This window comes from Rhodnius prolixus, unplaced genomic scaffold, assembly GCF_049639745.1.
Source record: "Rhodnius prolixus isolate KJV_2025 unplaced genomic scaffold, Rpr scaffold_2, whole genome shotgun sequence".
NCBI classification, from domain to species: domain Eukaryota; kingdom Metazoa; phylum Arthropoda; class Insecta; order Hemiptera; family Reduviidae; genus Rhodnius; species Rhodnius prolixus.
The window spans coordinates 11,903,623-11,930,462 of NW_027411592.1; the positions used below are offsets into that span (position 1 = coordinate 11,903,623).

The following is a 26,840-nucleotide window of genomic DNA, read 5'->3' on the forward strand; positions in this document are numbered from 1 at the left end:
TCGAAGATCTTTTAGCTAGAAGGTTTAGCAACTACTTTGGTTCACAACCAGATTTAAAACAAGTCATAAAAAATAACCATAACCTGATACATAACCTTCCATGCCCCAAATACGCCATTGATACCCGATCACCAGACCAGATTTTCAGGTGGCAATCTCTGTCTCGTCAGCTGCAGCTCATTAAAAGTATTGGAGTGAATTTGTTTTATTTCGTATTCAACCGTAAGTATTATTGTAGTCCTTTCAAATAATTTTCTTTGAATGGTTTCTAGAGTTAATGCTTTGCTTTCTCTTTTGATCATGGTTACTCATTACATAAACAATAATTTTTTCTTTAGAAATTGCATAACAAATTCCTTTTTTTTTGCAAAAGCAAATAAGAATCAATTTTCTATCATTAAAAATATGGTTTTTACGATTTTACCAATTCTTTTGTAATACAAAATAAAACTGTGAATTTAAACATTCTAATTAACCTGCCTCTTATTAGATAGTACGAAACCCATGAAGCTTTAGATATTTCAGAATTGAATATGTATACAAATTTCATGATAGAGTAGTTCTAGTGAAATTTTGAAAAAACGAACTTGTTTAATTTCGTTACGTCTTGAAATGTTGTTTTGCACAGTAGTAATTATGTAAGTAATTAGCTAATAACACCTTGGTAGTACGCAGTTATTCTAAAAATTTTCAATTTTTATATTTATAGAGTTCATATTTTTTTCAACATGTAAAAATGAACTTTTATTTTAAGTGTTTATTGTAATTTCGGCACTTTTATTAACTTTCTTCAATCAACTTCAATTTTAAGAAGGTAGAATACATTTTTTTATGCTTACGTTATCAGTTGTTTACTGTTAATTTAAGAGATAATTACATTTTTTCAAATAATTAACTCACTCAATTTGGAAGTTCACTTCTACTCTATATTTTATTATTAAATATCACTGTACCTATTGAAAAGTAATTAAACAGCCTTGCTAAAGTTATCTTTCATAAAGTAAGTACATATTATGCCCAGTAACATAATTTTAATTTTTTTTACAAAGCCAACAAACCAATTTATGTATCATTGTGAAGACTAATCATTTAGTACCACTTGACCTTTGTATTGACCTAATTAGCAATGTTCGCTCCTCGAAACTTAACCGTTTATTATGTACAAATCTAAAACTTAAAATAATAATGCGCATTAATGAAATGTCAAAATTCAAGTTTCTCTTTTAAAGTGATCTTCGTGGAATGAAATATCCATTAATCTGTTGATGTGTTCCATCACATAGATTCAATTTCTTTTACCAATATTTTTATTCAATAAAAATGTCTAAAATGAATAAAACAGAGAATTTGATTATAATTTATTGATGAATAGATTCACTATTGCCTGGTTAGGCATTTAATTGCTGAAGGGAAGTGACTGACTGGGAGATAGTGATGAGAGAGTCTGTGGTCGAGAGTGTATATTCTCTTTATATCTCATATTCACTAATTAATCCTGATGACTCCATTTTTGCGCATAATAACTCAGTACGCAATGTATACCCTTACTCGCTGCCAAGTAGTTGATTTTCATACACCATCAAAAAATATCAATGGCTGCTTTGGAGGAAAAAGTTACATTCTATGATGTTCTCTTTAAATATAAAAGTATTATTTTCATTACAAACATGTTAACAAATCCATTCTTATTACGGTAAGTATTTGCAGTTTTAAATTATTAAAATTTTCTGGCATTTAATGATTAATAATTTAGTTTGAAGTGTTACATTTAATGATCGTTTAATATTGTAATTCTTTTTACAACTTTTATTAACAAAATTAATTTAATTTTTTTTTACTACTGTTTCTTTTAAATGATAGAAAATCTTGTTAATCTACATCATTTTTGCTTTTACTGAATACAAATAGAATCTCTGCATGGACATCCGTTCTAGAAACACTTTGTGGCTACTTATTATTTACATATTAAAGATTAGGTATTTCTGTAGATATTTACTAGTTATCGAGATTTCTCTTACTTGCGGAACACAATACATTCTGTAGTACCTGAGTTTATCACATTAGAAATCGAATAATCACACTCCGAGTGTTTTTCTTTTCTCTTAAGTACAAATTTTTAAAATTGCGATGGTACCATTTTTAGTACCTATTTGGCGTATTGACAGAGAGGTAAATCTTGAAAAATTTTGCTTTAAAAATTCACGTAGATATTTACAATCAAATTAATTGCGTGAATTCTTGTTTTAGGTCTTAAGGGATGGGAAGTACTTTCTTCTTCCCATTCAGCCAGGCATGAACTAGAATTGTGTCATATGAAGTATTCGTATTGAGTTTTTATTAGATACAGTTTTCAATTCAGTTGTAGGTTTTTTGAATCTGAAAAAGCTATTTTTAGTCGTCCCTCTCTCTCACTTTGTGTATTGTTCGAATTTTTTGGAATTATTCCTAGATTGCTAAAATTTAAATTTTTTCTTAAGACTTTCAGACTAAGGGTTGTTTGGAAGGTTGAGCGTTTGATTAAAGCCCAAAGTTCTAAGCCATTGGCCCGCCGAGACGAGATGTTAATACACCTATGTAAATAAGTGTTTTGTTTTCCACATCTGTTGCTTTGTAATCTTTTCTGCTGGAAGCGTCGGTTGAGTTCTGTTCTCTTAAATCGCGAATGAGGATTCCAAGAAAGTCTTCTGCTGTAGTAAAGTCTAAGGTAACGGACTAAATTGACTACTCTGTTATGTTTCTTCTTGTAAAACAGACTGCCTAAATTAAAATAAACAATGTATCCAGGTTTAGTGGAACAAAATGGATAGGGTTAACTGTAGATTGTTAGGATTATGGGAATTGAAAAAAGAAACTTTGTGCAATATTTTATTTGAATCTTTTTCTTGAATTTTAATTGCAAATTCTTTTGAAAAATAATTTGAATATAGGGACTTAAAATACCATTTTAAAAAGCAAAAGTGTTCAATTAGATGCTGAAGTTAAACATTAGCTTGATTAATAATGAACTATTGATTATCAGTGTTTTCGCTATTTTTCAGATTGGAAACATTGTTATATAAAATAAGTTTTTGGATGTTGAAGGAATATTTCACATCGCAAAAGAACTCTTGTTTTTTGAGTGACTACTTCTCCTTTTATTAAAAGTTGCTGAAAATTGTAATTTTAGTACAAATTTTAATCTATACTACATAAATTTTAATCTATTCTTGTTCTTAACGTAAAATAATATCGATGGATATTAGATAGCTTAGTATAATATTCAAAATCTTAATTTCTTGCACTTTGAAAAAGAAAATTTCAGTGAGATATTGTTTATATGTGAAATTTTGTATGTCAAGTGTTATGCTAAAATTAGTTAGGGCATAACTTAAATTTGGTGCTTTTTTATTTTATTTTATTTCTTTAAGTGGAAATAGTTCAAAAGCTTAAAGATTAAAAAAAAGAAGAATTTTAAGGAGGTGCCCTAACAAGATTATTAGTCTGTAAAGTAACCTCTTGGTAATATGTTATTCTAACGTCCAAAATAAAGGGAAACTTCGTTCTACAGTGATATTGATGGATTTTGACCAGTGTATTTCCAAATGTTCTTTATTAATGCTATTATAAGACTATGGTGTGGAATAAAACTTGTTTTTGTAAGTATTCTGTATTTGTGTCTCACAAAATAAGAAGTAAAATTTTTTCCAGAAAAATAGTTATTTGTTAATTTTTGTTTTTCAGGTCACTGTTTTCGTACAAATGGAACCAGAGAGAAAGAAAATTCGAATGAAGCTTGAGGATTGTTTTGAAACTGAACTTTCAACCCTGGAATGTGTTTTACCGGATGATTTATTTAGCGAAGTGCCACTTGTGGAAGTGTATATCGGAAAAATCGTGAACAAGAAAGATATTAGGAAAGTTATTTTAGATTTGAACAGTTTGCATCCTGTACCTTGTTTGCAACACTTAAAGCGTGTTAATAACGGTTTGGTGCTTATTTGTTTGAGTGCAGATGTAAATAATGTGGAACTATTTTTACAGCAAATAGGTTTTGAAAAGTCTCTTTTAACTGATTTTAAAAGATTAAAAGTAATTTCAAGACTACCCAGAACCCGGAAACAGTTTGAAGATGCTAATAAAGTTTGGCCATGTAATTTTTATGAAGACAAATATTTAGAAAAGCTTATTAATAATACTATTTTTGACGAGAAAGAATTGGAAAAACATGAAAGTTGGATGGAAATTGCTTATCAAACTGCTGTAAATAGCACTGAAAAAACTGGGACAGTAATAGTAAATCCACTCAATAATGAAATGTTATGTTGTACGTCTAGTGAGAAGTCGAACCATCCTCTTAAGCATTCAGTGATGTTAGCTATTGACTTGGTGGCTAAACTGCAAGGCGGTATTGCTAGGTATTCTTCTGACTCAGATAATCACTTAGCGAAACTGCCAAAGCATATTCTCGGAGATAATCCATATTTGTGCACAGCATACTATGTTTATACAACCCATGAACCTTGCATTATGTGCGCTATGGCTCTCATTCATAGCAGAATTAAAAGAGTGTTTTACAGTATTTCTACTGAAAAAGGAGCCCTTGGTTCAATAGCTAAAATTCATACAATCAAATCTCTTAATCATCACTATGAAGTATTTAGAGGATTACTATACAGAAAGTGTAAACTACTGCAATGTTTAGAATAAAGACAATTATTAGAATAATAGTGCAATATATACCAATACTTTAGATGCCTTTTACTGCTCAATACCCGGCAATCTCACAAAGTTATCCGTATCGATAGAACACTGTCCAGAGGCGTACTGTGCACTGAAAAAGTCTCCAGGCTCTAATGACCTCATAATAGGCGTTTTAAATTAAATATGTATATAACCTTTAATCTCCGCCTCAAAAATTAGATTATTTTACTATATGTTTTAAATTTCAAGTATGTAGATTAATAATTATCATTGTCACTTTTAAATTAACTTTGTTTATGAAGCCAATGTCCAATATTTATTTGATTTGTTATAACATACTTCAAAAATAAATAAATATGAATTCTATTCACGGAATGTAATCATTAAAAGAAAAAAATTCTTTATCTTTAAAGTTTAGGTATATGTATAAAATTCGAAGCGGTATTAAATTCACATAAATAGCTTTTTAGAAGGAGACCCTAATCCATCCCTCTCGGAATTCTTGCTATAGCAATTCTCACCAACAGTTAGTAAGTTTTAAGAATATAGTTCTTATTAGTTTTAGACTTAATCGCAAAAAAATGAAACACATACAGAAAATTGTACACTCCTCTTTCGTTAACTTATACTTTGAACAGTTCATTTAATCTTCTTTATTATTATATAATTACCAGTACCATACTTTCCATTAAAATGACTCTACAGATGGAATCATACTGCTTCCAAATGTCTCCATAATTGAATGTGTATTTTTTCATTATTTTTTATAATTCGAAAAATGCTGTAATTAAAAAGTTAAGATGTATATTCGCTATAAATGAATCAAGTTTATGAAAATAGTAGAGCCATTTTCAAAAAATAAACAAGTTAAAAAAACATTTTGTCAAATGGTACTTCCGTTTTGATCGTTAACATTCACCAAGGTCCATAAAAGCAACAAACTAAATTATAAAATTTCTATTCCCTCAGTTTTTTTTTTCAATAAAACATATATGCTATATTACATCTTTAAAGAAAGTTTTCTTTCACCATTTTGTTTTATAAATACATATATCAGTTAATGTTACCCTATTGTTTTTTGTAGTTATGATAATGATGTTTTTACTTACAATTTTATCTTATCAGAAACTAGTAGCAATATTTTGTTAGTTGAAGTAATTTGTTTTTACATGTGTATATGAATTATGAAACATATATTAACTTCAATTTACTTTATGGCGTTAGGGTATGCTCGCCGAGAAAAAACATACATATGTTCCCTTTTTTTGTGCACACCTAACCTAAAAATGCCTTTTTTCATGAAAAGTCAATGTTGAAATTTGCTACGATTAAAATAATTCCTCTTTTGCTAGGGGTGAGAAAAGTATTTGTAATTTTGTACTGTAAGCCTTTTCTTTTATTATTTTTGTTTTTATTTTTTAATGTACTTAATCAAAAATAAAGAGTACATTTTAAGAATGACTTTACTAATTACATATTTTATTGTTAAGTGAAAAGCACAAGTCTAGTAACATTTAGCTATTGAAATTATATTAATCTAATTCACTTTATGGTTCCGATAAAAATATTAAAATAGTATGGATTTTAATCAGTCGTTTCCATCTTTTGATGTTTTCTAAGCATCCGCTCAGGGTCTGCCCTTTGAACTGCTATTTAGTACAAAAAGATGCAGTAACTATGCAAAGGCAAACGTAACATTTGCACCAAATCCATACTTACAGGCGTATTATCTTTACAAGCGGACACCGATACCATTTCTGTGTACACGCTTAATTGCATGTGCCACTTGAAAGTAAAAATAGTGAAGATGTAAATTTGCATAAAAAATACTGTGTGGGAAAAATGAAATTTGATGAGATTCAGATATTCATGACATGATCAAGATCGACCTGATTTTAATAAATAGGTCCCAATAATTAAAGAGAGTTAAGGATTTTGTTTGTTCAAATTTGGAATTTGTTTTGCACTAACCTTTGATAGGCTATATTTCGTGGACAGAAGATATATACCGCTGCGAAACAGTGAGAGTCTGTTGTGGCAAACTATTTTGACTATTCTGAGGACTATTTTGAGTTCTCCTTGGAACATGACAATCATAATATTATGCTGGACTAAACGATGAAGGATTAAATTGGAGCAAGGGGAGGCTTATGATCCCCAGGCACTGCAGCCAAAAAAGGTTTAATGTGCCGACCCCAAGCAGTGCTGGAGAAATCTCTCCATTTTATAAGATCAATGTTTTTCTGTTCATATTTATGATGTCGATTTGGTTTTTATCTTCTCTTGTCTCCATGTACCAGAGATTCCTAATTGCCAATTAGCGATTGCATCGCAATCTAATGGGATTTAAACGACCATTTCCCTCCATCTGCTCAGGATCAGTGGCTTCATGTACCGTTAGACACCGGAAGTTGTTTTTGAGCCACACTATCTCTTTTGCCTTGGCTCTAAGTTGATACCAGTAGTTTACAAATGGGACTCTCTCTTCGGCAGGGATCTTGTTATTTCCTTCTTTTGCCAAATTATTTTTCATTCCTTTCGATTCCTATCGAGCACTGTCTCATTCATAGTTGCTTAGAATCTATTACCTAATAACCACTTTCCAGCCTTCACTTAGTCTGTGGCTGATGTTAGTTCTCGCATTATAAATTCTGCCAAGGAGATCATTTTTCTAGGATGGTATGTTTTCAAAATCTCTTCTTCGGCAACATCATTGCAGTGGTTAGCGAGTGCTTTTGAGTCGAATGAATTTTCTCAGTTAACTCCGAAGCCAACTATTGGTGAACTAAGGAAATAATCCTCGATTACTGGACACAATACCTTACCGTTCCCTCTAATCTTTTAATCTCAACTGGCTTCAGCCAGCACTGGTTTCTGCGTTTTCAGATACTGGCTAGCAATGCAATGGTTACTTCAGAATTGGGCTTGAAATCACTCGAATCTTTCTGATTGTTTCATTATTGCTTTTTTTCTTCGGGCTAAAAGTTCAAACTTGCTACTAGTTCGTTGGCGGTTGGTTATTGGTAATGATCTCACTGCCTCAGTGAGCATTCTGAGGGCTTTATTGAGGATCCAGTCAATATGGGTGATAGTTGCATTTGACGCTGTCTGTCACTATTAATTCTTGGCCATATTCCATTGATTTACCTAAGTTTCGTATTTTTCGCTAGAACATCCAGAGAAAATCCCCCATCTGATACCTGCGAGATTCCTCTGTTTCCTTGAAACACCTATAACTCTAATTAGCCAGATGTTTTACCTTTTCGATTCCATGACAATCTCCTTCTTTTATAGGTTCCGTCATTGTATTTAAGCTCTTTGAGCTGACTTTTTGTACTCGGGAACACTACACCATGCAAACATTCCATTCAATTATAAGCTGGATAGTTCTAACAATATCATTTATTATAATATTAAAAAGTAGGCTGCTAATGGCGGCTCTCTGAAGGAGATCTTGCCTCATCTGAAGAAAGTCAGAACTCAATTTTGAGCGACTTTTGTTTAACATGAAATTTTTTAACAACTCAATAGTTATACTGGATAACTGCTACCCACCATCCAGAAGTTAGTCACTGAAATCAGTTTAAAAGGACTTTGAACAGATTACGTTTGATTCCTCTGATACTTTAGTTAGGCTTCTCTGTCTTAATCTGATTCTTAGTATAAATTTTTCGTGCATTTTGTACAACCTAATTTGTAATCTTAGAACTCAGCCGTAGAACAAAAGCTTCTTTGACTTTTAGATGTAACAATAAGAACTTGAGATTTTTAAAGAATAGCTTTTATTCTTCCTAAATGCTTTTTATACATCTAATTCCTCTGCTTTAGAGATAGTTCATAATTGTTTCTACAGAGTAACAGAAAACGTCTATCTGTATAACTTTGGTTTTTCGGATTCCTGAGTGTACGTTAATTTTTTCTGTTTTTGTTTTTATTATATAATTTAATCAGAATCTTTTAATTATTCAGTTAATTTCTCATTAGTTTATTTTCATTTCAGAGTTTTGAATTTTATTTGTCCGTGTAATCAATTTAAGAATTTATGTCTTTTACAATTTTAGTTTTTTTTTTTTAATCGGCTGTTACTAACTGGAAGTGAAATAGTGGTTTTATGGAAGACAATTTTGTTTCTTTTTAGAAAATTATTAACTTCTCATTTTAGGGAAATTTATTTTCTCAAAGTATTTCAATAAAAGTTATTTTAATAAATGGTAGAACAAACAAAATTTTCTTTAGGATCAGATTTTTCAAAATTACAACCTTTAACATTTTTCTCAGATTTATGTGATTTTTACCCATTTTTCAAAGTAGTGTTCTTAAAATGATTACATCTTTTATTACTTTATTTATTTATTTATTTATTTTTAAAGTTTATGTTTTGTTTTTTTTAGGAGTGACTATTATATAGGAGTTCTTCAATTTTAAATCATTCAAAAAAGTTTTGCCGAGATTGTGGAGTTAAAATTGAACTTCTGTGGACTCTTTTAGTGGTAGTATACAGTGCATTAGTGTTTTATACCGGATATTGGTTGTAAACATTATTTTGAAGGGTGGCCGGAGTAATACGATTAGGAAGTGCACTAGCGGACATCCTTATTAAATGTGCCTCACAGTTGAGTGACATGCATAGATTAGGTGGTCGGACAAAAGTATTCAAGAAACGTCGAAATGCCTGCGTAGTGATTATAGAGCAACCGCAATATTACGATATGGCATTTCTCCAGATTCCACATTCTGCTTTACCTGAAAAGAATAGTAAAGACCCCCCTTGTCTTGTTTTTTAATTGCTTGTTTTTCTTACATCAAGTGTAAGAAAAACATAATACCTGGGTGCAGTTTTAACCTCAGGACTATCTATTTGTTTTTTCAAAACTTTAAGGACAGTTGCTATATTCTTATAAAAAAATTTCAACCTATAACATTTTGCGGGAAATGGATTTACTGTTGATAAATGAAGATAGCTTCGCCTGGAGTGGGACTTTAGATACTGCGACCAGGATGGTTGCCAAACGGAAACAATGGCCCCAGGAAACTCAGACGCAGAACAAAGTCAGAAAACTAAATGGTACGTTAGATTTAAAGTCAGTTCATAAGGAAAGTTGGCGTAGGCTAGTACACACAATATTTTAAACAGAATCTAACCAAATAGTAGATTTTCGTTTGAAGAAAAGAATTACTTAATTCCTTGACTTTTTCTTACATTTTTAAGACCTTGAGAAAATTAGCAAAACTACCGTTCTAGTGCTACGCACAGTCATGATTTCAAGAAGACTGAGCGTAAATTACAATTGAAGCTCATTTCATTAAACTTTCAAAAATTAGTTCAACTTTATAAATTAAAAAAAGTTTCAAGCGCCTTTTATCATCTGTTCTGCTCAGTGGACGGCAATTAATTAAACAGTTAACTACTTCTAACAATCAGCTGCGGCTGGTATGCCGTAGAGGTCAGTTTGTTTCTTATTGCAGCAAGGCCACAATAACTATCGGCATACCGAACTCTTATAGCCATAAACTGCTTAAAGAATCAATGTGGATCTCTTTTAATCTTTAGAGAAGAGAGCAACTATTTTGTAATCAATCCCAGAATAAAAGATTTATTAATAGGTTTCGTAACTTCTTAAATCGATTGTTCAGTTGTGGAAAATTTTTGTTGTATTCACAACATAATTAAAGTTCCAGTTGTTCCAATATTGATTGTAAGCCTTTGGTGTTTAAGGCAAAAATAACAATAAGTATTCAATAAATAAATACAATTATAAAGCAAAAACAAGGCTATATCAGCGAGGTTCTTGTTTGTGCGGAATCAATTTCAAACTTCATCTGGAATAGTGTGGTTAGTCCCAATTGGCATCAGGAGGGTGCAAAGGAAGTGTAGGCCACTTTGGTTGTCAGAACTAAGACCATTTTATGCATGTTGTCAAGTTAGGAAATGGTGTCACGGGATCGAGATCTATCCGTGGGGGGTTCTGCGCCCCAAATGCCCTAGCAGGTCGAGCCTTCGCAGTGAACAGAGAATTAGGCCTCATGCTTCCCTGTTAAGAGATCCTGAGCTCTCTGTCCTATGGGAAAAGTATAGTTTGGTTTGCCTTCGGGGCAGTTCCACATTTTCCTTTCAGCCCACATGAAATGTGAAATGCCTCTCCTAACGTGCTTCCAGTAGTGTTGGACGGGGAAGAGTGGGAGCACTTCGAAGAAAAAAGTAGAGATCACATTTTGCTTCCTCGTGGCAAATTCATTTAAGAAACTGATGTTGAAGACGGTTGCCTTTGTTCCGTGAAACTCTAATTGTGAACATTTTCCATTTTCTGTAGGTGGCTACTGGAAGACTAGATAATTAATTTCTGATCAAAACACTAGCTGCTGGAACAACTGTAGGCTGGATTTTTTTTTCTTTGATTTAAACGGTTCCAACGATTTCGTGTAAACTTGGTATGTCCATTGTGATCTATAGCTACTGTTTGAAACATATGGTGGGAATTTTTATTTAAGACGTTTTTCGAAAAAAGTAGACGATAGGCGCTATTCTAAAGTGCTAATAACTTTAATTCCAACGTTAACAGTACACTAACTAAAATTAAATGCTTAAACGAGTCGAAAGGAAATCGAATAAACAGAAATGCGGTCGTCTCTGAAAAGTTTTAGTTTTCTATAATGTCCTAGATAGGCACTAATTGTAAGGAGATTACAACAGAAGTTTTGTCAGATGTGTGTGAGAAATGCGTTGATTATATGTATCATATATCATGCATTTACTTTCGTAAACAATAAAAAAAACTGCTTTTAGTAAACAAGTAATTTCAATTTGGTTCCATTCTACAAGATTTTTTTAGTAAACAAAGATTAAAAAAATAAAATTCCTTGGAAAAAAGATTATCATTCATTTTAAAAATTATCAAATCTTCTTTAATACATAATTTAGTTAAAACTTATACATGAAATGAATTTAAATTTCAAAGTTACTTCATGTATTTAAAAGTATTTACTTCCAGTATCCATATTCTACCATAGATATTTGAAATTTGAATATTGACTAAACTTACTATTAAATACAGATCCTTTTCAAAAGTTATCAATCTTTTATATACAGATAATAAGAGAAATGCCACTTTTTTATTTTCTTTATTAACTGTGTCTTTAGGGAATCCGTAATGAATCTCTGTTTCGAATTGTTAATGTGATTCAATTGTAGCCTACGGGGGTTATCCAGGGTTATCAATTAGTACATTAATGCTAAGTTATATGTTATTGAACGCAATGGATTATCACGGTAGGCACTGTACAGGTTTGTAATTTGTAATATTTTAAAATATATACCTCTTTTAAAGTGGAATTTTTTCTAATATCGAAATGAGTTCTCTTCTCTGTTGTCTCTCATTATGTAATAAGTAGATAAGATTTATCTTTGTTCACCTTTGATTCTGTTTATTAATTATAAGTAAAAAATTATTTAAAGAATTTATCAAAAACTATGAAGGGTTTAAGTTTACGAAATTTCGAATATGTATTTAAAAGTTAGTGGGAAGATGTTTGCTTTTTATTATTTGTTGTATATTACCATTATTTATTAGGAATGTCCTTTATTTTTGCAAGATATTTGTTCAGAAAGTCGTCAAACTTTGTTTTTTATAATCTGTCTATCTTTTCTGACAGGAAACCAAGTAAATCCTTGGGATCAAGTAGAAGAATTAGCCGTTGATCTTGATGGTGCTTGCAGCCTTTCTGGGTTGAACGTTGACTTAACTTCGTCTACTTTCACCAACAGGTAAAAATATTTTAAATTAAATTACGTTAACTTGTAATTAATTTAGAATACCTTTATTATAATAACTCATTTTTTATCAGTATGCGCTGACTTATTGTATTATTTGAAAGGAGAATGGTAGTCCAAGGACATGATAAGGATTAGATAGATTTTATTGATGTTAGATGATTTAAAAACACTATTTACAGAAAATTCACATTTATTTGTATAAATTACTGTAAAGAAACAATACTTTTTCTTCTTAAACCATTTCTATCGAATTCAAATAATTATTTATGTTTTATTTATTTTTAATTGAATATCTTTGATATTAAATACTCCTTAAGAAATTATTTGGTTCAAAACGGTATGAGTTTGCTTTGCATTCATTAAAACAAATTATTGTGTTGGAATTATTGGCATCAGATGAACATCCTATCAACATTTTTCCTATAAACATTTAATTTAGGGTGCCATTACCTTCTTACCTTTTTAAGATTGTATCTGAGATTTGTTTGACAAAATAATGAAAGAAACATGATATCTTGAAGGGGAACCCAATCACGGTAGTGCGAGAGTAGATCTTAATAAGTTAGTGAACTGTTAGATTTTTAAAGAAATATGTTTTCCATCTCCGTATATATTTTGTTTATTAAGATGTAGAATAATAGAAAATTAGGGATACTGAAAAAAAACTAAGCGAAGAATACTTAACCTGGGGGTACCTCAGCCCGTAAAGTTCTGATCTATTATCTGGACTACCGTTCAATATTTACTTGAAATTCTAGCTAATGAACTGGCGCAATTGCAAAGATTTACTTAAGTCTATAATTTTATGACTTTTCCCTATGTATATTCACTCTTTTATTCCGCTCTTTAAACCAATGTAAAAAATGTGAGATATTAAGCTATTAGTTGTTGAAGACGCTGTTGTTTAGTCCTTTAATATGAACTTAGATAAAATAGTGTTTTATTATTTTCTCCAAACATCAGTGCTCATTATTGAACGATATTTTGGATTTGAAACATATTTTCTGTAATAGTTTATGGAATCTTAGGGTTAAGTTATTGTTAGGGTATTTATAGTCAGTCGAAACAATTGTAGGCAGAAGTTATTATCTAATTTAGATAAAGTCCTACAAAATGGTATAAGTTATTTATCTTATTAGTTTTTGTCTACGTTAAGCGTCATTAAGATCAGTACTATTATCATGACTTCCAACTGTAAAGTTCATTTTTAATGTATATATATTTTGTTTGTGTCAAAACCAATAGCGACACACTACTTGGTTTGCCTTCTCTATCAGCTTTTAAACAAGAACTTCTCTCACCTTTCACAAATGAGGCGTAAGTAGACTTCGATGCATTTAAATTAGTTAATACTATAAGTATACTATACTTAATACGACATGTATTTAAAGTAGTTAATACTGTAAGTACAGTAGATGTAGCTGTTATTGGACGTAATTATAGTTTTAAAAATGAATAAAACATTTTTATTAGTACACAAATTATAGAATTAAAAGACCACGCAGTCTATTAATAATAATAATACAATGATTACATGTTCTTTCTTTATTAGTTAAATGGTATTAAAATATTGGCATACCCTTGACAGGGTATTTAAGTTTATCCCGTAAATGAGATGAGGCTGATGTTAAAAAAAAAGTCGGCTTCTTTATTGCAGTGAAATTACAATTTAAGAAGTACACTTCTTAGAACTGATGGAGTGACTGACCTTTCATGACCTATGTCCATGATGTTAAGTGGAAGCGGAGTCTTCTCTTGTTTATTGCGCACTATTGTATCATACTATAACATAATTTGCTAACATTTCACTTTGATTATCTAGTGTAAGAAATTGGTTACTGAATCAGTAAAGATTGTTTATGATTCTGCAATTTACATTTGTCCTGGATAGTTTTAATTCTCAGAAATTCCAAAATAAAAGTTTACCTTTATATTATTCCTACATCTGGGTTTCTCTCTCTCCCTCCCCCAAATTCAAACATTCATTCTTTTAAACCATCATCCCAGAAAAGTGTAGTTTCATGACTTCGCAGTATGAGGGCGAAAGAATTATGGTTGTTCTAAAACATATTTTCTTCTTCTTAATACATCCTTTGTGATATTCTTGAATTAGGAGGCTAATTAGATGAATTTAAATAATTAATTTAAATTTTCCTTTATTAAAAAACTGACAATTTGAATTTTTCCTGAGAGCTTTTCATGAATTGAGAGTAACTGGTTCACTTTTACCTATCTTATTTTTGACCAAATGCTGTTCTCGTCCTAACTCTAATCATTGCATGTAAGAGATATGGTGTAATCAACTTAGGATTCAATTATATCATCTTTGTACGGATGAATAATCCCTGGAACCTTTCCATTATAACTAGTCTAAAGCAGGCAATAGCATTCATTTGGAATAAATAGGATTATTATTATTATTCAATTCAGCTGAATTGGGGTTTTGCTTGTTTTTTAAATGCTGGAATACTTAAATGTTTTAGAATTAGAAAATTGCAAGATGCAAATTCTAGTAACCTTTCGTAATTAATTAACTCGCTCACTCTGGATATTTAAAAAAACCTAGGTTTCATTCGCTTGTACCAACAGAAATTATCTTCTATTTACAATAGTTATTTATTACTTTTATAGTTACCCATCTTCTTTTATAAATTAAATACCAGTTACCAAGCGAGTCCAATATAGAACAATTCAGTGGAGAGTTCATTTGCCAAAAGCCAATTTACACATATTTTTGAATAAAATGTTGGCTTATACATGTTTAAATATACTATATTATATATATATACAATGTTTCAACATTTTTAAACTTCTTTTTGCAGAAACGGTAGTGACTTGGGATCATCTGGACAGAAGCAAATTTGCTTTGATTCAGGTACAGGCAACATTCCTTCTTAATTATAATTTAAGATAATATAAGGATGTTATTCAGAGTACATTATAATTATTTATATCATATTTTAATTACAATTTCTAATAAAAATAATGTTGCTTGATTTTGTTAGGTGGAAGGAATGTTAACTCGAAAGTGGAATCTAAAAATAATTCTTCAGTCAGTAATGGCTCTGAAGAAAACAATAATGTGGTTAACAAAAGTAGCAACGAAAATGGTTGTAATAATTCTAATAACGTTGTCACGACTGCACCGGCCACTTCAACTGTTTCCCAGGGTACTGAAGATTGCAGGTGAGAATTCATTATTATCTCAATTATTTTCCTGTCTTTGATAATAAACTTGTTTAATAACAAAATAGAAAAAATAATTCTTTATTCTTTATTTTATTTTGCTCCTCCAGCAAAGCTAACCATAGCATTTTGTCCTGAGAAAACATGTATCTAAATTAAAACAGTGATTTCATTATGTCTACTTAATTCTAGATTTCAGTACGTATTGGCGGCTGCTACCTCAATAGCTACAAAAGTTAGTGAAGAAACTTTAACATATCTTAACCAAGGTCAACCTTATGAAATTAAACTGAAGAAGCTAGGAGATCTTTCTGAATATCGAGGAAAGATACTTAAAGTACGCATGATTTATTTTATATTATTTTTACTGATATATCTGGAAACAATCGCCTAGTAAACATATCGCACATGCTACAAACAAATAGGGGAAGGAAAACAAATTAAGAAATATTGCTATTATTCTACGATAGTTGGAGTGAGACGAAGAAAAACAATTTTTATCTTGCTTTTTTTGTGCTACTTTCATAGCCTTTACAGGGCCCTGGGTACAGGTTTTAATTTTTTTAGTCTTAGATTTTCTCTTCCAATGAGAAACTTAAAATCACTGAACAGTAATAAGTAAATGTTAAATGTAACGACAAAATCCTGCCCGGAGACTTATAGTTCAGTAAAAGAATTGTTCATCGTACACTAATAGCCAATTTATTAGTTGCTTAAAAGTAAATTGTAAAATCTATCTCTTTAGTTCTTGCGCCGATCATTGTATCTTATGGCCCAGCCCCTTTACTACCAGATTTTACAGATGACATTGAAAAGAAATCAACGGTTTTTTTCTTTTTTAGAGTGTTGTGCGATTAACTTTTCACGAACGTCGTTTACAATTTATGGAGCGGGAACAAATGGCCATATGGGTGGCATCACATCCTGGTGACAGCATATTAGAAGTTGATTTACCACTGTCCTATGGAATCTTCGATCTCAATCATGATGCTATAAATCTGAACTCTGTTGAATTTCTATGGGATCCAACAAAAGAAGTCGGAGTATATATAAAGGTTCGTAAAACTTTGTCATTATGATACCTTTGTAGTTACTAGAGATATGTTAGTAAAACACTGAATTTTCAACTATTTAAAGTCTAGTGGATTCGGTGGTTAAGGCAGAAGTAATATTTATATATAATATATATATACTGACCAAAATTTGTTCCTAAAAACTTATTGGCCTAGTTACATTATTTTCTATTTTTCTTTCTTTACAGGTAAATTGTATAAGCACGGAATTTACTCCCAAAAAACATGGAGGTGAGAAAGGCGTACCATTTCGTATCCAGGTGGAGACATACTTGCACGGAGAAAGTCCTTCCAGGCGCCTTCACGCCGCTTCTTGTCAAGTCAAAGTATTTAAAGTAAGTATAAAATCATAATTTATTTAGTTTTTAAATATTTGCCTGTATATATATCAACTTTTTGATCACGTCTATAAAATTTATGCTGGAAATCCATACATGATTTCCGATTACTTTTGAAATATTAAAACTAAGCTCAAAAAGTTTTTTTTATCAGGAATATAAAATAATGGAATTTTATTTTTGTCACTAGTTAAAAGGAGCTGATCGTAAACATAAACAAGATAGGGAGAAAATACAAAAACGACCTCCAAACGAACAAGAAAAATATCAGTGCTCTTATGAATGCACTATACTTACTGATGTAAGTTCAACGTACTTCTTTAATTTATATAAACTAAAATAAAACAGTGCTTCTGTCATTTGGGCGATGGCTCTATTTTTATATTTATTTTTAGAACATAGAGATTTTATGTTAAACTTTACTGATTATTGGCCACTACTGGAGTCCATTTATTTTTAAAGAAGCAATTTTGAGGCTAAACTCTCAACCGTCCTGTAAAAAAACAAAATAAACCGTGCTTTTGCGAGATATCGCAGCCAACCGTCTGCAAAACTAGTCAGAAATGGTAGAAACGTGAATAAAACCCAATTATTATTATTTTTTTTAAATTTCGATCATATCAAATTTTCGATACCGCATTTTCCGCTGGAAATATTCGTTTTGCGATCCCGTGTTATTAAAAATTGGTTTCTCCATCCCTCTCCCATCTAACAGGGATTAGATTAAAACAAAGGAAGTTGCTGGTTCATTGTAGTTCGTCATATTTGGGATTAATGCCCATGCAGAAATTAAACGAATATTTTTAAGTAATTTAAATGATTCGAGATTACTGTATTTATTATCCTTTATTTACATTAAATTTGTATTATTTTGATTATATAAACTTCGTTGAAGAGTTATGTGACAAATTGTTTTTTTTCACCTCAAAGTATTTTAAGGATATGTGTTTTAAACCAGATGATTAAGCACTACTTTTATAGATATAATAAACACGAAGTAAAGTTATGATACAAAATCTTGTCGACATTTTTTAAATCAACCTGTGCAAGGACCCAAGATTTTATGCAGAAGTTACCGCATTTATTAGAAAAGTAGAACTTATGTTAAAGTTTAAATAATATATAAACTTTGGTTTATATAAACACATTTTGATGTGTTTTCTAATTTTAAAAATATTTGCTCAGCATTTGAAATGAAAGAACATTTATTACTAAAAGATATCTTGTGGCATCGCTTTACAATGTTTGTAAAAGAAAATATTGCAAAATTTTCTTTGCTTTCTAACAAAATGAAACAAATGTAAATAATAACATTGCTTTAGGATTTATGCGTTTAGTTTACAAAAAAAATAAAAAAATAAATACCAATCAATCCCTATTAGTGATAGAAATTAATGAGAGAATATTGGTTTCTGGTATTATCTTCTCGTGAAAGGATAGTTTGTTGAAAGTTGTAATAAGAAACGTATTTAACAGATGGAAGGCTTTCTCATTATGAATTTTTTTAATTATTTTATTTTTTTTTTTTTTTTTTAGGTGGCTCTAAACAGTGATCATGCATTTCCACCGCTTACAATTCCACCAAACCCTTCTTTGCAACAATTTCGTAAAAGTGAGAAGTAAGTAGATATTATTCATTTCTTTATTCTTGAATTTACATGAGTGCTGTTTTAATCCAGTGAAAACGGTGCTAAGATTAACTCATTTTTATTTTGTTTTATTGAGCAGTACATTTTTGTTTTCATACCCATACAACTTGCCTCCCAATATCTTCTCTCAGTCCATGTTTCAAGGCTGGCGTTCTCTAAATAAAATTGCAAAAAATAATAATAACTTTATGAACATTTTCTCTTCAGAAGTTATTATAATAGTAACAAATTTTCATCAAGTTTCCGGTAAATAAATATAGATGTAGTGGAGATCGGCATAAAAAGTGGTTTTAATGCATTTTAATCCCGCAGTACAAAATAAAAAAAAGCATACCCTCTCAATATTTATGTTCATACATTCTTTAGAGACCAGAAACCACGTAAATACGTTTCTGGTCTCTGGTTTTCTGTTTCTGGGAAGAATATTTCTAATTAAAAATCTAAGCGCTCAATTTCCAATAATTCATAAATCAATTCAGTTTTATATGATCCTTTTAAATACCTAACTTTCGTTCATTATTAAGAACAAACTCCGATTTCGTACTTTTTGTAAAACTTTCATTCATAAAATATACACAAAACACTAACAGAGTGGAGTAACTATCAGTGGTAACACTCCTTTTCGTTTATTGAAGTGAAATCACGAGGTCACTGACGCGTAAGATGTCGGGAGAACTGCCCGCTAAGTTTCTTTTCCCGAGTTTTCTGGATTTATTGGGAGTTGGACTTTTTAGTTGAACGCGAAAGTTTTATTCCGTGAGTCCAGTTGAGTTTTGTAACCTAGTTATCTGCCAATGTTGTGTTAAGTAATGAGTTTTGGATCATTTGCCAAGTAGTCTTCCTTTGAGTATGGGTAAAGCGGTTATTCATTTTGGTGTGAGTGTAGGTTCTACCTGTATACTACGGGGATTTCATTGAGAACGTTATTCAGTTAACGTAAACAATGCAAAGAAAAATGCCTGTCTGCTTCACATCATAATTTCAAGTAGTATGGAGTCAAATAAGATGTCTTCGTTCAAATTTTATACAAAAGTGCGTCACATGCTTTTACGATTTTACGCAAAGGCACTTCCACAATGATTTATAAATCGTCCTTAGGAAATGTGTTTTTATTTAAATATGTTTCAATTTCAAGTATGTTAATCATTTTCCATAAGGAAAATGGCCTGCGGAAAAAGGGGAAGTTTTAGCTTTAGGGAGAAAACGTTTTTATGGCATTATTAATAGATTCATCAATACTTTTAGGTTTAGAATGTAGTTGTAGGCTCATAAGAACAGACTCAGGATAATAAATGTTCAAAAAATCTTAAATTTTCTTTCTAACTCTCCTGCAAAATTTACATATTTAAACTTAAGAAATTTTTCTAATTTACTCACAGTATCATATTACGTGATAAAATCAACGCAATAAAAACATAGAAATAAAAGATTTAGCAAGTAGAACACAACTAACAAGCAAATAACGTTGTCTAGAGTAACAGTATTACCATATAACAAATTATTTTTGTATAATTTAGATCACAACTTGTCTTTTCGACCTTTAGATTATAACTTTTTGAGGGAAATTTTTAGAGTGAGAGAAAATATTTAAATTATTTTCGTTGAAAAGACCTATTTTAATACTGACCAACAAAAAAGCAAACAAAACAAATAAGAAGAATCTACTTATATTATAAATTCTGACAATTCAACCTCTTGGAAGATGTCATGCAGTATCATAGATGTAGATCTTCAGGGTAAAAACAGTAAGTACAAGACTAATGGGTTGTCTTAGATCATTAAAAGTCATCATAAACAATAATGAAATTGATAATAGGAAATCGTAACAATATAATGACAATATTTTCACATGAAAGTTATTTTCGCAAAAACAATTTACATTTTATTTTTTATTTATTTATAATTTGTTAAGCCTTTTGGCCCTACAAATGGGTTCAGTGCAGATTGAACAATTTACATATATCATTATCATTACACATTTTGTAGGCAATAATTCACATACAATAAAAATAGAAATAAATAATTCCCATAGAATAAAAGAACTCTTTTCACTATATTTATTTATTGAAAAGATATTAATTTTTCATATTGGTTAATCAGGTTTAGTTCAGAATTAAACTTAAATTCAGCCTGGATTTCATTTTTAATGAATAGTTACTTTAACTTAGTAGCTATTTGGTAAAATTCCAACTCAGTTTTGCATTAAAAGTTCCTACAAAAACTTTGTCGTAGAATGTGAATAATGTTTCTTTCATTATAATTTTTGCGTAATGTAATAGAGAACGAACAGAGATTTGTTTTTTATTTGTATCCTTTATTGATTTCAATTATTTTGAAAGAAAAAATATACTTTAAAGTAGTAGTATTTTTTTTTTAGAAGTTAAGACGATTTTTGCAAAACTCTTGACTTGTAAACGTTATTGATTTGCTCAATTGCATATTTGCCTTTTTTCAAGTTAATTTTTTCCAAATTCAGAAAATAATTGAAATTAACATATTTCAAAGAAAATAATTTATATAATATATTTAACGTTAGTTAACTTCTTTAGCACCATCATCTTAGCTCTTGGTGTATAGTTTTATAAAGTCCATTATAAATTTTTTTAAAGTACTGAAAACGTTTTCTCTCACTCAAGTAAGTAGCGTTTTTTTTTTTGCAATGAAAGTGTCTCAAAAGTAGAAATTAGTGAAATATATATATAATTTAATGATGAAAATCAGAGTAATGTACTACTTGTGGAGGAAGATTAGTACTCTAATCCAGTAACGGGAAGCCAGTAATTTATAGATAGTGTTTTTATTTACAAAATTGCAAAATACAATAAAAATTTATATACAATGTTAGACAATGGACATTGGTCCGTTTGCCTTGTATCTTGCGTAATGGCAATATCATAACCAATGAAGTACTCTTGAGGTGCGATTTTGCTAGTTGAAAACTGTTGCAAGTATAATTGAAATCGTACATTATGAGAATAAAGTAAATGGAAAGTGGACTTTGGTTGACTAGAACTGCATGTATACATATGGGAACTCCAAATAAATGAATTCATAATTGGGAGAAACCGTTTTACTCAGGAGAAAATTGAGGCAGAGTTAGGTTTTTCTTGAGAGAAGCAGCAGTGCTAAATTTTAAATGATTGATCTCTTAATAGCTAATAAAGTCATAGTTATATAAAATAGTTTAATTTTAAGAGACATACGATACATTTTTTAATTACTCAGTTAATTTAAGTGTAAAGTTTTGCATTTGGTGATAAACTAATAATAATCAGATTTTTTTGGATACTATGAAGTAAACAATATGAAGTCATGTGTTTATTTTTAGTGATCGCTACAGTTTTTATTATTAGTCGGAGAGTTAAAGTTAATTATTATTCTTAATGATTTCAAAACCGCGCTAGTTCCAAAAATAAATATTTAATATCTTCTAAAGTACATTATTGTATTTAGTAATAGATAATGGTAATTACACCAGTTTTGATTGCGTAAAGAGCTGGAGTTGGTCATAGTATAGGAACTTAACTCTAATAATTGCGGTGGTGGGGGTAATGCGAGGCGTAGTAACTGTAGTTGTTAGCCAGCTGAGTCTGGTTATTACTAGTTCCGTCCGTGTTATGTATTTTTTGTTCACGATTTCGATACTCTGGGAATATTGTACGTGCTACTGACCGCATAGGTATTGTACGGATATAAAAAAGTAGTCTAGAAAAGTTTAGTGTTCATAGATGTACAGTATAGGAAAGTGTTCGAATGAGCTTTTTTCATAATCGAAATATTACTGTTACAGTTTTGAACAGATATTTCATTTTTCTTAAGAGACAATGGTTTTATTTTTCAAATACAAAATGGTATCCAATCGGTCTTCAAGCCCCTCCAAAGAAGTTCCATTCTATAGTTACATTAGCTGACGATCCGTTCATATTCCAATTAAATAATCTAGTAGAGAGAAGTGGGCCCTTTGGTAAAACTATCAAGTTTAACCTGATCACGGGACTTTAGCGTTTAGATAGACTTCAACTTTTTGCTAGTCATTCGTAAGACTTCTAAGATTAAAATGTTCTTGTTAGTGTACACTTTAAGCACGAGCATTGGTGATATACAAGTGAATATAAAATTATATCATCGCATATTTTTTAACGAAGGACTGAGATTACATCTGCTCAGAAGACAGTTTGTATTTAAACGACTACATAAAGGTGAATGTGCAAGAGACATGTCAGTTTTAAACAGTTGTAGAAATAATATTCGCAAAGCCAAATTTAAGCGCGCTTTCAAGTTAATAAATTTGAAGAAAAACAATAACTGTTTACATAAGTTAGTATTAGGATTCTAATTAAGCTGATGTCATGAGCAAAATAAAATTACGTCAATCGTGTGTTATTGTAAGTAAACAATTTATATTATTTCTTTAGGGCGAAGTATCATCAAGTAGATGTAACAGGTAATATTTTGCAAGTAAAAGACGAAACATTACCTTTACAGCCAGATCTTAGTTCTCCAGATTCACCACCTCAGGTAATAACTAACTACCCTTGTTCCTAATAATCGTTTAAATGATTCAAATATTGTGATAAGTTTAGAATTGGTCAAAAAATAGCCATTCTACCTTTTAATAATATTTTCAGAAAACAAATGCTGATAGTTCCTTGTGTGCTGGAGGTATATTTAATGCTTCATGGAGTCCACAACAAACCTCTCTCTGGCTCCAGGCCAATAGGTATTTGTGTTTTCGAACTCCCCTTACCATTGGCGTTGTTTTATTTTACTTTATTATTTTGAATTTATTTCGTTCGAAGGTACTCTTCTCATTTGAATACACTTTCTTCCTATTCTGGAACAGATCTATTACGATTATCTAAAGATAATCTTACGCAACTTTGCGGGCTACCTGATGGAATCAGGCTGTATAACGCTCTTCATTCGAGGTAAATTTCTTGTTTATAATTCATACAAAAAATTCATTTATTATAAATTATTTGAACGGTTTATTAGTACAGTGTGTCAAATAATAGCATCATGTGGCACTAAAGTCACGATTCCTTATTGACAAATAACGTATTTTTTGCTCAAAATAATGATGATAAAAAATATATATGTTTTTAGAAGTGCTGTGTTAACATTGTACGTATGCATTGACATAAGAGACCAAGTGTATCAGGCAGTATATTTGTCTACCTGTACCAGTAGCGAATTAATTCATAAAATGTCAGCCGCCTTAGGACTGACAGTACCTCAAATTGCCGCAGTTTATGTTCGAGGTCCGAACAATATCAAGATAATCATTACTGATGAATTAGTTACTCATCTTCCAGATCAATCGGCTTATCTAATTAGTATTCTTCAAGGTATTGTAAATTTAATTTGTTTCCATAAAACATTTTTTATAATGAAGCTACAAAACTATTTTCTGAATTCGATTTATTAGTTATTGATCAATTTTCTTGTTTGATCACACTTCATCAGTTGTATTTAGAAAAAGTTCTTTACAATTATGTTTTTGAATGTAATAATTTATTACTGAGAAAAATTTTTGCCTTAAAAAGGAAATAGATTTTTCTTAACAAAATTTCGTAAAAAAAAGGTTTACTGAGAAAAACATTAGTTTTATTTTTATGCCATCAAATATATATTTGATGTGAAATCTGTAGGCAAATTTTCTCAAAAGGTATGATCTCAGACGTCTGAAAAAGATGATATAAATACAATAAAAGTTGGCAGTTTTACAACTAAGTTTGCGCGAAACTCTCAATACAAATATTTAACTCATTATGGCTGATTAATTTTCAGTCTGCAATGAACAATTACTAAAAATGTCAAAAATGGTCATTACTTTAAGAAGTAGAAATCCATTTTAAAGTGATAAATCATGTTATGAAATTAGAGTTTATTAAAATTTATACATTTCAGATGGTCCAGACAAATACCAATTGCTGCTAAAGATGTCTGAGCAGAGGATATCAAGTGATAGCATGCCATCAACTTGATAGATAACGAACTCTTCCATCTTCAGTTGTTCATATTCTCCTCTCCTCGGTTTAATAGAGGAAAAGTCAGCTACGGAATGAACTCTATTTTATATGTATATTAAATTTTTTAATAGACGATAAAATTAATTTTATTCAGAAAGAAAACAATTGTTTCATGATACTTTTTAACGCAAAAAAAAAACCATAACTTTTATTTTAACTAATTTTTCTGAAACATTTGTGAAGATACTTGAGGGGTTACTACGAGTAGCAAAAGAAGAAATATCTTTTAAGTTGACGTAGTAAAAATTACAAAAATTAATCATTGTTATGTTTATTATAAGTTAAAAGAGGGCTTAATCTTTCTCTTCATCAACTAGGCAAAAAAAGTTCATGGGAATCGAGAAACTGACGTAAGTGAATGGAAATATTTTCTCATTAATGCTAACTTATCGATTATTTAAGCAGCTTTTTCATCTGACGGCCTCGAAAATCTTTTTTGAGGCTACTATTTGTTAATCGAAGAAGCCGTTCTTCCGTAGGTATTATACTTAACGTTCTTGAAGAATTGAAATTGTATCTCTGATTTGATTTTTTTCTCAATGTCCAGCAATTGTCTTCCTCTTGCATTTTATCACCTTTGTCTTTTTGGTCTTGTTTATACTGATTGTCTGCTGTTTTTGAGGTACCTTTAAATATATAAGTCTGTATATGCTCAAAAAATCAAATCGTCTCGAACGTGGGAATTGATAGGGAAAGTTGTTAGTACTTTAGGTTGAGTGTGGGGTATAACATAGCATAATTTATAACGTACACACATTTAAACTTCCTGTAACGTTAATTCTGTCCTTTTTCAAATTTTCCAATAGGTATCAAATTTGCTCGAGTTGATTCAAAAATGGATCATCTGTAAGTATAAAACGAGTGCCTTGTAACTAGAAAATATTTAACAGGAATGACTGCAAGCAAGCAATAAATTTGTGATGAAAATAATTGCGAAAGTTGCCCTTATAAACTATAGGGATGGTTAATGTGCATGTCTTTTATGTTGTTGAGCATATTATTTAAGCGCATAAAATAGTGTATCATGATAGAAAAATAATTTTTAATTTTTATCTTTTCAATAAAAACTAAGTAAAATGAAGATCCATTAAACTATTGGTGGACTTACTATTGTTAATTATTTTCTAATATTTTAGAATAGTTTTGTTATTATTTACATTTTAGTAACTATTTAGAGAGATAATTATGCTAGTTACATGTCAATGAAGATTAATGTTGAATTTGTTAACTTTGAAACAATAACGACACGTTTCTTCCAACAATTATCCCTACTTACTATTTTCCTTATTGATTAACAAAAATTTTAGTTTAATTAAAATTCACATCATGTACCCATGACTAAAAACTGAAGAAACAAGTTCTAGAGAAAAGGGGACTGGCGTTTACTATATTAAGTTGGGTGAACTGTTCGTATTGTTTTTGAAATAATGAAAGTGCCATTGACAGCAGTAATGCTTTTAATATTGAAGTTATTAAAGCGCTGGTATTTTATTTTAGAATAAAAATATAAAGTAATATTGAAATGTTAAAGCAAATATTATTGTTACTGAGAAAATGCTTATTTTATTTGTTTTTGTAGTTTAAACAAATTAATCTAGCTTCTTTCTTATGTGATCAATCAAAATTATATTTTATGGTTATAATTTTATTAAGAATAGTTTTATTATTATTAGTATGTTAGTTACAATTTAGAGAGATATATTTTTAATATATACCCAGATTATTACAATCCTCAAGCTACAAAAAAAAACTTGGTTTTCAGTTTGCTCAGTGTAGTATTACGTTATCGTTTTATTTTGAAAATAATAATATGTGCCATTCCATTAACATAAATAAAATACTGTTTTGAAACAATATTGTTTAATTTTTTTTGTAAATTGAGTTTTCGCTGGTAAAGTAGAAGTTTGTAAAAAGTGTCAACAATTTCAAGAAATGGAAATTTCAGGGAACAATTCTCAAATGCCAAAACCCTGATTGAGGACTTTATTGCAGACAGTAGAGGTTGTTACCAAAATTCCTCTACAGGTGTACGAAATTTATAGAACGGTAATCAGTTTTGTAAAACAAAATATTGTGATTTACTTACAAGTAAGCCATTCTTTATTTAATCA

The 26,840-nt window shown here is 30.2% G+C and overlaps 2 protein-coding genes across 5 annotated transcripts; both read left to right on the plus strand.

Moving 5' to 3' along the window:
* The first annotated feature begins 84 nt into the window (after positions 1-84).
* On the plus strand, positions 85-26,583 carry gem (transcription factor CP2 like gemini). Of its 4 annotated transcripts, none has more exons than XM_074117800.1 (16): positions 85-222; positions 9,072-9,745; positions 12,331-12,442; positions 13,697-13,768; positions 15,274-15,326; positions 15,457-15,637; positions 15,830-15,974; positions 16,480-16,692; positions 16,899-17,045; positions 17,239-17,349; positions 18,585-18,667; positions 23,113-23,215; positions 23,326-23,417; positions 23,497-23,625; positions 23,804-24,045; positions 24,608-26,583. In XM_074117800.1, exons 2-16 carry the CDS (start codon positions 9,613-9,615, stop codon positions 24,682-24,684), a joined length of 1,893 nt encoding a protein of 630 aa, XP_073973901.1. In that variant the 5' UTR covers positions 85-222; positions 9,072-9,612; the 3' UTR covers positions 24,685-26,583. The 4 variants fall into 4 exon arrangements, with proteins under 4 accessions (XP_073973901.1, XP_073973903.1, XP_073973902.1 ...); XM_074117802.1 differs by lacking the exon at positions 85-222 and adding an exon at positions 873-1,000; XM_074117801.1 differs by lacking the exon at positions 85-222 and adding an exon at positions 1,514-1,693.
* Positions 2,128-4,496, plus strand: LOC141450180 (probable inactive tRNA-specific adenosine deaminase-like protein 3). Its single transcript, XM_074120335.1, has 3 exons — positions 2,128-2,169; positions 3,721-4,394; positions 4,472-4,496. The coding sequence occupies exons 1-3, from the start codon at positions 2,128-2,130 to the stop codon at positions 4,494-4,496; spliced, it is 741 nt and encodes a 246-aa protein (XP_073976436.1).
* Positions 26,584-26,840: the final 257 nt, after the last annotated feature.

Coding starts and splice junctions, on each gene's coding strand:
- gem (XM_074117800.1), top strand. CDS start 9,613: ATGGATTTACTGTTGATAAATGAAGATAGCTTCGCCTGGAGTGGGACT. Junction 13,769..15,273: donor TCACCTTTCACAAATGAGGC/GTAAGTAGACTT, acceptor TTCTTTTTGCAG/AAACGGTAGTGACTTGGGAT. Junction 23,216..23,325: donor CTCCAGATTCACCACCTCAG/GTAATAACTAAC, acceptor TAATATTTTCAG/AAAACAAATGCTGATAGTTC.
- LOC141450180 (XM_074120335.1), top strand. CDS start 2,128: ATGGTACCATTTTTAGTACCTATTTGGCGTATTGACAGAGAG. Junction 2,170..3,720: donor TTTGGCGTATTGACAGAGAG/GTAAATCTTGAA, acceptor TTTGTTTTTCAG/GTCACTGTTTTCGTACAAAT. Junction 4,395..4,471: donor CTGCAAGGCGGTATTGCTAG/GTATTCTTCTGA, acceptor ATTTGTGCACAG/CATACTATGTTTATACAACC.